This window comes from Chaetura pelagica, unplaced genomic scaffold, assembly GCF_000747805.2.
Source record: "Chaetura pelagica isolate M959 unplaced genomic scaffold, ChaPel_1.0 scaffold328, whole genome shotgun sequence".
Lineage (NCBI taxonomy): Eukaryota > Metazoa > Chordata > Aves > Apodiformes > Apodidae > Chaetura > Chaetura pelagica.
The window spans coordinates 2,776,638-2,790,110 of record NW_009954216.1 but is presented as its reverse complement, the minus strand read 5'-3'; the positions used below and the strand labels follow the sequence as shown (position 1 = coordinate 2,790,110).

Here is a 13,473-nt window from a genome sequence, read left to right as displayed (position 1 = left end):
TAAATTCAGCAGACAAAGGTTTAACAAGATCCCATGTCTGGGATTTGGAGCTGAGCATATTCAGATCACCAATGAGAGACCTTTCTAAAGCAAAGACCACTGAGCTAGTCTGTTCTTCCCCTCTGCAGTGCCTACACCGAGCCCTACAAGGTGTGCTCAGTCTCTGTGATACCCACAGAGGTTGTCACATCAGATGAGGAACAGAAGAGTTCAGAAGATGACGAGAGCAGCCTGGGTGATCCCAGCCTCATCAACAAGGTAAGAGACCTGAAAATGTGGACTGCATGAAACTCTGAGAGGGAGAAACAATTTGCAGAAGGACTGGACTCTCAACTCTGCTCTTTACCCCGGTGCTCATTTAGAAATGTCAGAGCTATCAGGCCTCCAGTGCACTACCAACAATTTACCCCCGTAGCATTGTGACAAAGAACTGCCAGCCTAAGATGGGACAGTGGAGGCAACACAAGGAGGAAAGGCCTGACTTGAATGTCAGGAAAAACATCTTACTTAAAAGAAGGATTTAACTGTGATCTTTACAATCTTACAAACTACATTGAATAAAACAATGTCAAATAAATTATTTGGACCCGTTCTGCCTTGTGAATTATATGCAATTCTATATAATTCTATATAAACTATATAAATGTAATTCTATATAAACTATAGTCTTACCTAAACAGGTTGGACCAGATGATCCTTGAGGTCACTTCCAACCTGGCGTTCTATGATCCTATTGTCTAGGAGGTGGAGTAAATTATCTAATAGGTTTCTGCAATCTCACAATTCTCTCATAATGGGAAAATGAACTCATGTTTGGGTTGATTGTATTGACTTATGATGAATAAAACATCTCTTAAATTACGGAGAAGACCATGGAAATGTGACTACAGATTAAGATCATACAAGGCTGTTTTAACCTCTAGTAAGGTGTCCCAACAGTGCAGTTGTTAAAAAATGGCATTGAGCAGTTTTAGGTACAAATTTATCTTTGTTTTTCACAGATTTTTTGGTGTGTGTATATTCTTTAAACCTAATACGAGCCTAGCAATCTAATGTTATGTCTCTGAGTACAAGCACCCACTGCATAGCTCATTTGAGTGGCATGGAACAAATGGGTATGTTCTTCTGAAGTCTTCCAATTTGAGCCCAGGAGCTAAGGTTGCATAGGAAAACAGCAAATCTTGATCTGCTACACCTTGCTCTGCTTTCATTTTGGCCTCATGTCTCAGTGTCAGCACAGCCATTTAGCTTTCTGATTGTAGATGGCTTGTGTCTGCTCATAGGCATGTGTCAGAGCCTGCAAAAGTCTGTGCAGATGTCCCTCCAAAACCAAATTATGACCAAGTAAGGGTCAGCTTTGTCAAGATTAAGCATATTGATTCTAGAAAAACTGGATCTCTTCAGGCATTTCTAGTCTATGTAGCTTTGTCTAGGGGCAGGTGTAGAGAGAAGGGAGCAGAATTTTCCCCTTACCAGGACACCAGTTTTTTCAGGAACAGAAAATTGCAAACGGAATGACCATGAAAGGGAAGTGAAATCGCTGTTGCTCTCTGAGGGAGAACACCTTTTGATTTCCCTGTGTGCTGTATTGCTCTGCATCTGCCCTGCAGGATGCTGAGCTGCCCATGGTACCAGTGGCATATTTTTCCTTCAAGTTCTATTAGTTAGCTGACAAATCACTAGCATTTTTAGAGCATACATGTGTTATGTCAGCTTGTGAGGTTTTCTCCGCATGTCTTAGTTGTGATGCCAGCAGAGAGGTGACAATAAAATTGTCACTTGAGTTCACAAGGGAAAAGCATGCAACCACTGTGCACTTGGTAGCAAATTCAAGGCTGTTAAAACAAATCTTATTGACTTTTTTGTAGGGTTTTACTCAAGACATCATTGAGCTGGATTCAAACCTGAACTTCATGGTTGTTTTTTTACTCCTAAAAAATGATAAATCCATCTTGGACCCATCTAGCTTACACGCATGAAAGGAATTCAAAGGGAAATTAGTTTAAGAGTTCAGACTTGACTAGACACCAACTTCAAGTTCCCTTTGGTAGAACTTAAGTTTTTGTAGCAGTCTCAAAACATTCAGTTTTTAAAAGATCAGAAATAGAGACAACATAATCTTTAAAATCTACTTTTGAGCTCAGCTCCATGGTTTGAAAAGGTCTAGAATCAACACCTGCTGGTTGATCAGCAGTATGTTACAAGGAGCTGTATATGCAGCCAGTATTACAGAGATGAGATGTCACCTTGGTGGCAAAATGTGAAAGTCTGTAGTGAGCTGAATAGCAAGCATGTAACCACAGCAAAACGGTATAAAAGAAAGAGAATTCAGACCAGACATGGCTGGAGTTTATGCCAATGAAAACACAAAGCATTCTAGCTAGTCATTTAGGGCTTTAAGTTTAATACATCTGACCTTAGCCAGACTGGAGGGGTGCTCATTACCTTTTTATGGTGGTGTGCTGGGGGTGGGGCACGAAGAGGAACCTCATAGAGCAACAACTCCTAGCGCTGTACTCGTGAGAAAGCAGCACTGGAGGCAAGATGCTCTACCCTCCTCCCAGGTGTCAAAATATAAGGCAATGGAGAAAAGGGCGATAGCAACCCAGTATGGCAGATGGAAGGGACCTGTGCCCCACACAAACAAGGTACACTGAGCTTAGCCACAAAGGTCTCACAACAAGCAGGGCAGCTACTGTCTGATGGCTGCAGAACAGAAGCTGCCTTTGCTGCTGCTTATCTATTTCCACTGGGTGGGCTTTGTTTCCAGACTCCATTAATCATTCTGTTTTGCAAACCTTTAACCTTCACATATTAAAACACACACACAGAACTGAAACATACTGGAGCTAGGAGTGACAGATTTGTGTGCCTTGAGGACCTACCTAATTCAGATGCCTTTAGCAGCTCTTGATTTATATAACGACCCAGATTCCCCAGGAGAGCTGCACTCTAGCTCTTCAAGGAAGGGGCCTGGGAGACAGAAGATGTGGACTGCTTTTCCTTTTCTCTAACAAATTCACAGACAGCCTTTGAAAGCCACTTGTATTTGTAATGCCTCAGTTTACTGTTGACACCACTGTGACATGACTGTGAACTGCTACACAGTTCATAATAATTACAAAAGAGGCATTATGAAGTCATTCAGCTCAGAGGCTGAAGCTTGCAAATTGCTGTCAGTGTTCTTGTGCTGGGTTCTATCCAGCTGCAGTGCACCTACCCTGAGGAGTCTGAAATAAGACACACGGAGGAAAATGCAGGAAGATATGCAGTTCGTCCACGTCACCATGGCAAGACAGTGGGACACACCAGAATGGCGCTGCTGCTTCTAGTTACCCTAGTTACTAGTTACCCTGCTTTTGAAATGCGAAGGATTACTCCAGATGAGTGGCTTGCACCAATGCTTGCAGCAAGTGGAAGCACCAATGCTTCTATTTTAGTGAACTGTTCTGTGATCTACTTGTGCTGGTCTAAGGCCGTACAACCTCCAGCCCAATGGAGACAGATTTTCCCCCAGCCCCACAACTTTTTAAGCTAAGCAGCTGCATCAGCGTAACTGAGAGCTCTGAGATACCTGGCACTGTCACCACAGATGGCTTGGCATTGGTCAGGACAAAGCCAGAGCATATAAATCACTCAGTGTGGAGTTATCCCTATATGAACTGGATTACTACCACAGAGAAGGGAGTCCTGCACCAGTTAAGTGCCACATCAGCACGGACAATTAATCACCTTTTTCCACTGTTGACTACTTGAACCCTTCTCAGCCCAAATGGGTTTTTTCTACTAGGAGGCACAAAAGAAACACAAAACCTACAGTTTATCAGCAGTTTGAGTTGCCTAGGACTTGTACTTCAGCTGTGCTCACATTTGTGCTCTGTAAAGATCTGCAGGCTTTTGGGTGTTTATTGCTCTAAACAAAAGCTTTCTGGTGGTGGGCTTCATTACACATTGGAAAACACTGGCTGTTGGAGAAGAAGAAACTCTGAGCAAGTCACAAGTCATCTCTAGGTCTCAGTTTTCCATCGGTACACTTGGTATCCGTTTGGGGGAGGGCTGCAGGGCTTAGTTTAGCTAATGGAGAGATGATGGCACAGTATCCTCTTTGCTTTGCAAGTTATGTTGCTCAGCTGAGCTGTAGCAACTGTACAAGCTCCTAACCTGGTTTAGGTGCCTTTGTGTTTGTGACCTTCCTGGCCCCAGCATTTTTTTCAGAGCTGAGAGAAGAGGAGATATTTCAGTTATATATTGCAATTTTATATTGCATATTGCAAACACTTTATCAAGCATTTGGTTTTGGTGAGGATGGGGCGATGAGGCTACAAGACAAGACTCAGTGAAGCAGAAAGCTAAAGGTCCCCCTGTGGCTGCATGGCCTCCATCTGCTAAACAGAGGATTGCAGTGAGGCCTGGAGTACAGCTTCTGGGGTGGGAGCTGGGAAGGAGCCAGGGCTGGGCACAGGACTAGCTGCAGGGAGCACAGGTTGCTAAAAAGGGGGCAACTTAGCCATGCTAAAATAATCACTTGGACTTTGCTTCAGAACCTTGCTTGCCCTCAATCCCCCATTCCCAGAAGTTTTGTCTCCAGACACTGTCGTCAATCTCAGAGTTCATTTCCTTGTTAAACAAACAGCAATTAAATAACACAAGATGGGCAACGCCTAGAGAGACTGTCTCAAACTCGCCTAGACGGGCCATGTGACACCGGGGTCCCTGTGCTCTTGCATAAGACATATTAATCATGAGAGGAATTACAGAGTGTGACAATGTGTGTGTGCAAAGGGAAAGCAAGCCTGGCCTGCTGGGGAAATACACTCTGCTTCTTGACACTGTGGAGCCAGGCTTGTCCACAGAGGACATCCTGAAAAGCCAGTTGGGCCAGGAGACCCAGAAAGATACAGAGCCCCTTTCGTTTGCTCTTCAATTAAGTTTCACGTTCCCTGACCTCTAGCAACCTGACACACAGAATCTGTGGTGGAAATACAGCCACAAACTTCCCACATGTCAGGTATACCAAGGAACTGCATTACATCACTTCATGGCCCAGTCCAGCTTTCAGAAGCAGGATCTGTAAGCATCGGGTTTCCAGCAAACCTGGTTTGGCAAGGTCACAAAGACTTGCTGCTGAACTCACCTCCCCTGAGGCCACTTTAGGTCAGTGAGGGCTGCTTTTCTTCACCACTGCTGCACTACTGTTTTAGTCCCCTACTTCACCACTACTAAGTCAAACTTTTCCCAGTAGATTCCTTTCAGTAAATATTTCCATGTTTTGGTCATTTCTCACCATAAGGCTAAGTCATGAAATAGGAGCAAAATAGCCTAATTAGCCACTTGCACCTCAGAGCTATACACTTTGTTTCTTTCACAGTTTTCTGTGTCTTCTGAGATGCCTTCAGCTAAGTAGATGCCACTGAGATGTTGTCTGCTGGAGTTCCAGGCTCTTTGCTTTCTGGAGATACGTATGGCCATTCAGCTTGGACATTTTGTTTAGCATGCAAGAATCCTTTGCCCCATTTGCTTCCACAGGTCTCACAGCAGTCAAAACACTTTGGAATATGACCATTTTGATAAAGAACTCCCTTTTCCATGTAACAAAGTGTAGTAACACATAGCATGATCCCAAACAGCACTTTCTGCTCTCTGATGAATTTTGGACCTGTAAAAATCAACAGAAAAGTTCTCTGGTTCTTCAATAAGGACAATTTTTCAAACTTGACATCTGCCTAAGCAGCTATTGTACCACATTAGTAGTATTTGAATTGCAGAAACACCCTGTTATGGAAAGGACTCCAGGATGCCAGGCACAGAACAACAAAGAATAAAAACCTGCTCACTGTTTTTACTGAAGAAATATCTCAGTTCAGAGTGCTAACACTACTTTATTTCTTGGAATAAGACGTGTCTTAATTTGTCTCTGTTTTTTGCTGTTGACAGAAAGAAGGCCAATCCAGAGCTTACCTTATTGCCCAGGAGCTGATGTCTTCAGAAAAAGTGTGAGTTCATTGTTACAACCCTATCTGCTGCTCTCCTAAAACTGAGGCTACACAATCCACCCTTCAGCAGTGGTTTGATGTCAATAAATAAAAGTTTGTCTCTTTCCCCAGATACGTGGAGATGCTCCAGCTGTTACGTGTGGTAAGTAAATTATTTTAATCACTGGAACCTAATGGCTTTTTTACCTAGTTGCAATTTAGAAGACATAAAAGCATTGAAGGGACTGAGGTGAATTTGAGGAGGGATGGTTTACAGTGAACCTCGCTCTCAACATCTTTCTTGGCTGTTAGTTGCAAGGCAGTAGGGAATAAGAGTCACCACACAAAGCATGCCCACTGCTGCTTGGAAAGAAATGCCCTGAGAAGGGAAAAAGTAGCACTAGGTTGTCCTTGGAGGACACCCTCAGCCCTAGCAGTGGACGAGAACTCTTACGGAGAGAAAAGTAATGAGGTGAGCCTTGCACTGCTGCCTGCCCACCGTGCCTCTCAAGAAAGCCACCAAAGCTTCAGAGCCTTCTCAGGCTTGGTGAGCAGAGGCAGGAGATCAGCCTTAAGTGTGACAAACACCTTGCAGGTTCTTGCATTTCAACAGATCAGAAACTGCCAAGCTGATCAGCTAGGAACCAAACACTTTAAGGAACTTGGCAGCTTCAGTGGCAGCTACAAGTATTTTGATAAATTGGTGAAATGTGCCCCTAGCCATTTGACTGTCCTGGCTTTCCTCTGATTTCTGCACAGCCAGACAAGCTACTTGACACCAGTGAGAGAAAGATGGAGCTATCCATTGCATCCTGGGGAAGCCAGGGTGGACTAAAGGGCTTCTGATCACGAAGAATACCCACAGAACTCCGTGCTAAAATTAAGATTTCCAAAAGTTATCATCAAGAAAAAAAAAAAAAAAAGTGCCTCTGCCAGCTTCCAAATCAAAACAGAATTACACACACAGGAAATTACCATGCACAGGGAGTATCAACCACTCTGCATCACCATTAGATGCATCCAATTAAAACATTCTTTAATATATTTATCTGTGATTTCCAAGTACATCTGGTACCTTATGGTCAGCATGTAAGTGCAGGGCTGAACCACTGTGTGTGTATTTAGTGGAGTTGTCAAGGAGAGACTTCTTGATATATAGAATAACATCCTAGCATTTTCCATATATCTTCTAGGACATAAAAGTGGCTAACTACCATGGCCTGAAAAATCTTCAATTTATAGATCCACATCCTGCAAGGCACTTCAGTGCCTTCAACCACAGCATGAAGGCTGCTATAGCACCATGTTACTGCCAGGCTGCCTTGCCTGTGCTGTTCCTGGGCCAGGAAAGGGATGCTTCAGGACTTTCTCAGTCCCTTTAAGACTTAATTTGCCCTTTTCTCCTTCCTCTGGTAAATCCTGTTGTGGTGAATTTGGCTCTGAGGGTATCTGTTAAATGAGTATTTTATGCATTTTCAAAATAATCCCATTTTTCTGTCTGTAAATATAATTTAGAAGGAACAGGAAATGTCATTTTTGCTTTCTTTTTTCCAAGTTGACAACTTTAACATGAGACAGGGATTCTGGTTTATATCTTTGCTAATTTTTTTTTAGTTTAGAAACACTTACGGATGAAAGAACATGCTGTTTGCCCTTCAGCTAGATGGACTCCAAACTGTTGGCAATCCCTAATACTAAAAAAAACCAAACCTGCATCCTAAGTTAGTTAAGGAAGAACTCTGCTTGGCTGCTAATTTTATCTGCTGCAGTGCTCCAGAGTTGGCTGAAGATATGAAGGAATGAAAAAAGTTTTCCAGGCTTAACTGAAAAACATAACTACTCTCTATTCTCCTGCCTGGGAGACACTTCTTAAGGACTTGATTGGTTTTTCTGTATCTTTCAGTCTTGTAACAGAATATTCCACTGAATTCTGCTTTGCTGGGATTTTGTTTCCCTGCCTGCCCACCCCACTGGAGTAGAGGGAACTTAGGAGTAACAAACAGACACATCAGTTAAAAAATAGATCTTTGCTGTGCACTCACTGTTGACACAGGTCCCACTGGCAGATGTCACAAGCAACTACCAGTGACCAATCAGTCAGTCACCAAACTGCCATCAAGGTACAACACCCCATTCTCTGCCAGTTACGGCCAAAGGCTTCCTCAACAGCCTATCTCAGTTCAGGAAAACATTTCCCTTTGTTCCCCATCACCAGCTTTCTCAAGGAAACAGTTTCTTAATGTTCATCTTCAAGCCTCAAGTTTCATCTTCTTACATAAACCCACATGTTGGTAAGAAAGGCAAGGAACTAAGCCACACAACAGCTGCTTTCAGAAGGGAAAAAAGACTTCTCTTAAGTCTGCAGCAGGAGCAGTTTCCCATCTCATTTTTAGGCTTGGCTAGAGCTGCTATTCATTCAGCATAACATATTCTGTTTGGCCTTTCAGCAGAGACTTTAGTAAATTGATTGATTGCCAGAACGATGACATTTCCATACACCCACTCTGCTATTGAACTAAAAGAGTGGAAATATTGTGTTAGCTCACAAGCTCGGTATCAGTTGGTGTGGTAGTAGTGATAATAATCTACAGGGTTAGCTGTTAGTCGCCCTATTCAAAGGTAATGCAATTCTCTGGAGCAGAGAGTTAAGAACTCATTCTGGACTCAGCAGATGGGACCTGGGGGCCTTAGAGTCCAAATCCCTGATCTCTTGGTACTCACCATTTAGTTTTTCAAAGTTCAGTACTCTTTGCATTTCCTTCAGGATAATTTAATCCTCAGGTGTTGACATCCTTTTCTCCTGTTTTTCTTCCCCAGTAATGCAGGCTGCACTTGTCATCTTTTTCTTAGTGCTTGCTCCTGAACAAAATGCTGCAGGTTGCTTTCTCAGCCTAATGTTTCACACATCACTTTGAAGAACCAAGAGCATCATTTATTTGCTTCCCTTCAGTCTGTCTGTTTCAAATGACTTTACTAGATGTACACAAATTAAACCCAGTGTGATTCAGACTTCCTCAGGAGTCCAGTCTCTGTGGGATCAAGCACTGCTTGATAGTTTACAATGTTGACTTTTTTTTTTGTCTTGACCTTTTGTACATAAAATCCCCCCTTTTTTTTTGCACACAAACCCCTTTGAAGTCATTATTACTTCTCTCCAAGGCATTTACTGAATTAAGATACCTAAAGGGACAGCTTTGCACTGAAAACACACCAGTCTAAACACCTCTGTTTTTCCTGGCTTGCATTTTCCTCATAACAATGGGCCACAATTCTTAGAAACACCAAAACCCAGATTTATGCTTCCTTGGTATTTTAACGTATGGATATGGATATGATATGAATAGATATAACGTGCCGGATCTCCAGCCTTTGAACAGTTGGGATCCAGCTCTGCATTGAGCATCATGGGCTTCTGACTACAAAACAGATCTTAGGAAATAAAAAAAGAAGAACAAAATCATCTTAGTACTCAAGTCACTAAATCAAAGGTACCTACATGCAGATTATTATTAAGTCAGGCTCACTAGTTAAACTCTACTTTCAGAACTCCTGTGGGCAGCATGTTCTCAAGAATAAAAAAATAAACATCTTATTTAGGAGCCACTATTGCATGTTAGACGAAACAGAACTCCATCTCTCTAATTACTTACACTTCCAGTGAATGATTGGCTGAGCCTTTTTTACTACTGTGAATTTCTTGGATGATGTTCAGAGTTCTGCTGGACCAATCAAATTACTACTTTCCTAATTAAATGCTTTAGTGAATGGAACGTGCTGGCTAAATGAAGTGCTAGCTGGCTGTTAGACCCTCAGAAGCTCTTATCAAAGCCTAAAGATGCACTGTAACAAAAGAACAGCCTGCCCTCACAGTATGCTGGGCTTTTTCATTTTATTCTTCGTTGTCTTCATCAGCAGTGGGAAAATAGCTCTGTAACAGCCATGGAGTCTCTGCAGTGGGAATGCTGAGCCGAAGTAGCTTCCAGATAATCTATGTATCTCTTAAAAGGGAGGGAAGTCACACTAGCATACTTGGCTAGAAGCCACACTAGCACATCAGGACAATCCCCTGGTAACAAGCCCCACTGACAGTGTTCACAATGCACACTCTACATCTTGCCAGTTCTGAAACTCATTTGCAGTGTTTTGGATGAATGTGTGTATTTGGCTGCATGTGTGTGCTGAGGTCAGGGTTCCTGACCTAGATCGTACCCTGCAATGGCAGGATAAGAGACTAATTGTGTCTGCTGTAATAGCATTTTCTGCTGCTCATCTGGCATTGTTTCTACTGATCCTAATAGTGAGAAATTTGGGACGATCACTGCTCAGTTCAGATCAAAGGTCACTCTCTGCTACAGAAGGTGTGCCACTTTTTATTTCAGGGTTACCACTTTCACCTTCATCATTAGCATAGAGGCTGCTGGCCGTAATGAAGGTAACTCCAGGAGCCACTCATGAGTCAGACTTGGCTCACATAATCCTCTACAACATCTCAGGTCTGCATTCAGCTTTAATATGGGAACACTTCTTCCCCTTTGAACTCTTCTCCCTCCCCCTCAGGTGTAATGCCTATATGTCAAAAAGAGCCTTGGATCCTGCAGTGTGCAGTATCTGTCAATCCACCTTCATTTTAGAAGGTAAAGTGGATGTAAAAGCTTGCACCATCATATGCAATCAATTGCAATCAACTGGTCGGCATCTTTTGACCAACTTGCTATCTGTTTAGCTACACCTTTAAGTAAAAATCTTGACTTTCTCTCCTACTGGCCTACTGAGCTTTCTAATCAACATAGTTGCTTTCAGCCTCTTGCAGGTGACAGATCTATCAGCTTTATACAGTGGAGGTAGAGACTGATTTCAATCCTATAACTTCCCAACTACCTGTTGCAGTACTCCCTGGTTCCCTAGGGATCCATGGGCCACTAGATGAACTGATCTAACCTGGCCTGTTCTGTTATACACAGAAAAAGCAAACAGATATTCTAAATCCAAACTGAATTAATGTACCCTGGATTATTTTCAAGTAGAATTTCAAGAAGAGAAATCACCCAATATAGCAAATATATATACATATATTTACAGGCAGCTTTTTCTCCTGGGTAAATTAGCTGCCTGAAGCAGTGTTTTAGCTGATAATAGGTTAGTTTTCCTGCTTTTCACTAGGGTCCTGAAAGGTTAAACGTTCTGAGGCTAAAAGAGGCTAACTGGCAGCAAGGCTGAAATGCAGAGAACAATATGTATGGCATGTATCCATCTCGCAAAATGGCTGTTGATATGCATACAAGATTGCCACAATTCATCTTTGCAGCTGGACTCCAAAGCATTTCAGCCCTTTATTGGAGAGATTTAATACACAGCCTCATCTTTTCTGCACCTGCTTACAAAATCCTGGGAGAAAACACAGACTCCTTTTGCCTTTGGATTAGAATCTCACATCTCAGATAATGAATCCTGCAGAGAACTTCCTTGCTAAGTCCTCTAGCAAAAACCTCTGGTCCTCTTTGAAAGAGTACCTGGAGGTAACTACCTGCTACAAAGGTTTCCAGGTTGCTAATCCTAGGTAAACTGTGCTACTTGCCTGTAGCTCTGAACCAGGTATTTAAATACCTTTTTCCCAAAACTCTCCTGTAATCACCATTTTCCTCTTAGCATTAGTAGGCACTGCCAGCATCTCTAAAGCATCTCATACCCCAGCACCCTGCAGTGAGACTCATCACTTCACACAGAGGATCAGATTCTGCTCCGAGAGCCAAGCACAACAGCTAGGTAGTGCTCCACATAAATCCTAAGATCTTGTAGACACTAACCCCACATTCCTCTTTGTCTCGTGACCTTCTAACAGGCTGTAGGTTACAGTTCCTGTTCCCAGAATTACCTATATCTTGGGGAAAAAACATTACTTGTGTGTGTTAGTGATGTACACACAGAAAATAGGAAAAAAAAACAAACCAACTTTTGTGGCTGCAGGTTTTATCCTGTTTTGTTTCATGTTATCATTTTTAGGGTTTATTTCAGAGATGTTAGGGATTTGGCTGCTGAATGGCTGTAAAGGGCTTGTTTCTGGGCACCCAAAAAGTACTGAAAAGTTTTACATTTCAAAACTGCATTTTTATAGCACAATTGCTAACTTTCCATGTCACCTTACCAGTGAAGGTTATGGTTCCACATGCACTCACCACTACTGGTGCAGGGACAGGCTAAGGCAGGAATGAGATCCACAGCCTCATATACCCCTGGATGAGACCATCCAGCCATCATGCCAGAGTCTTGAACTGAACAACTTTACTTCATGTTTCTATTCTAAGAAAGTTTTGACCCAGCAGGGAGTTATATGGACTCACTGTTTAGTGACTCCATAGGATTCACTTAGGACTTCTGTGTTTAGACACGGTTTGGGTGACAGACTCAGGAGACCTTTGGGTGCCATGACTGACCAGAGTTAGTGAGACTGCCAGAGCACTTTGCATCCATTAATGGCTTCTCAGGCACTAGGCCTTTTCAATAGTGACTTCTTTTTTTTTTTTTTTAAATGGACATTATAGTGATTACTGTTATCCTGTAGGTTTTGTATTAATCATTAGGAAGCTGGCTATCCAGGCAACTGGAATGAAATAATTTGTCTGAGAATTCATTATAATCAAAGGGGCAGGCAATTAATGACTAATTAAGTTCACTGAGATGCTGTGGGAAAGGAGTGTTAATCTTGTTGCTCAGCTATGGTGGAAAGTGGACAGATACAGAGCTGTTCAATGTTAATTTGGAAAAGATGACATTTCTATAACATAATAGGTTAGTTAAGCACATCAGTAGTGAACTTAACTACATCTATTCACTTCCCCAGGCACAATAAACTCAAAGAACCCTTTGGATTCTTTCCAATTCCCCAGTCTGGATTAATTATGATGACTGAGGACTTGGAAAGGTTACAGATTCCTTTGAGTTAGGAAAAGCATCCAGAAGATGGATTGATTGGCTCAGTTGGTCAGAAAGCCTCTAGAGTGTACACTGGCTGAAATATGTAGATAGATCAGCTCACTCGCACACCAGAGAAACAGGAGCAGGAACAGCACAACAGTGGGGTTATTTGTGGTACTGGGGCAGGACACATTGTGGAAACCAGATACAGATAATGAAAGCACAACAATACCCTTTTCAAAAATTGTTATGATCTTATTTTATCCAGGATATAGTTAGTAAAAAGAAAATTGTCATAATGATATTTTTTTTTACCCAGTTCTAGTGGCTTTTCAGAAAACAAATGCTTTTTCTGTCACAGTTACTAAAAAAACCTAAGAGTATGTATGACTTTCTTTTTGGCTAGTATCTATTAGATAGTCCAGTCATTCCAGTTCACAGTGATCCAGCAGTTGACAATGTTACAACTGAAAAGACAGGACGAACCTGAGTATGCTATAGACTTTTTACCTGGCCTCAGTTCCTACTGGTGAGGAGAGAGCAATTTTCAAGTTCTTTGCCCTTCTGCTCCTGATAAAACCTTTCAGCA

General features: G+C 42.2%; 1 protein-coding gene across 1 annotated transcript in view; it reads left to right on the top strand.

Moving 5' to 3' along the window:
• The window catches only part of FGD5 (FYVE, RhoGEF and PH domain containing 5), a 64,790-nt gene that overhangs the window by 18,877 nt on the left and 32,440 nt on the right, over positions 1-13,473 (top strand). Inside the window, exons 3-5 of the mRNA XM_010003366.1 lie at positions 129-258; positions 5,935-5,993; positions 6,105-6,135. Coding sequence (XP_010001668.1) covers positions 129-258; positions 5,935-5,993; positions 6,105-6,135 — 220 coding nt within the window. The remainder of the gene's footprint in view (positions 1-128; positions 259-5,934; positions 5,994-6,104; positions 6,136-13,473) is intronic.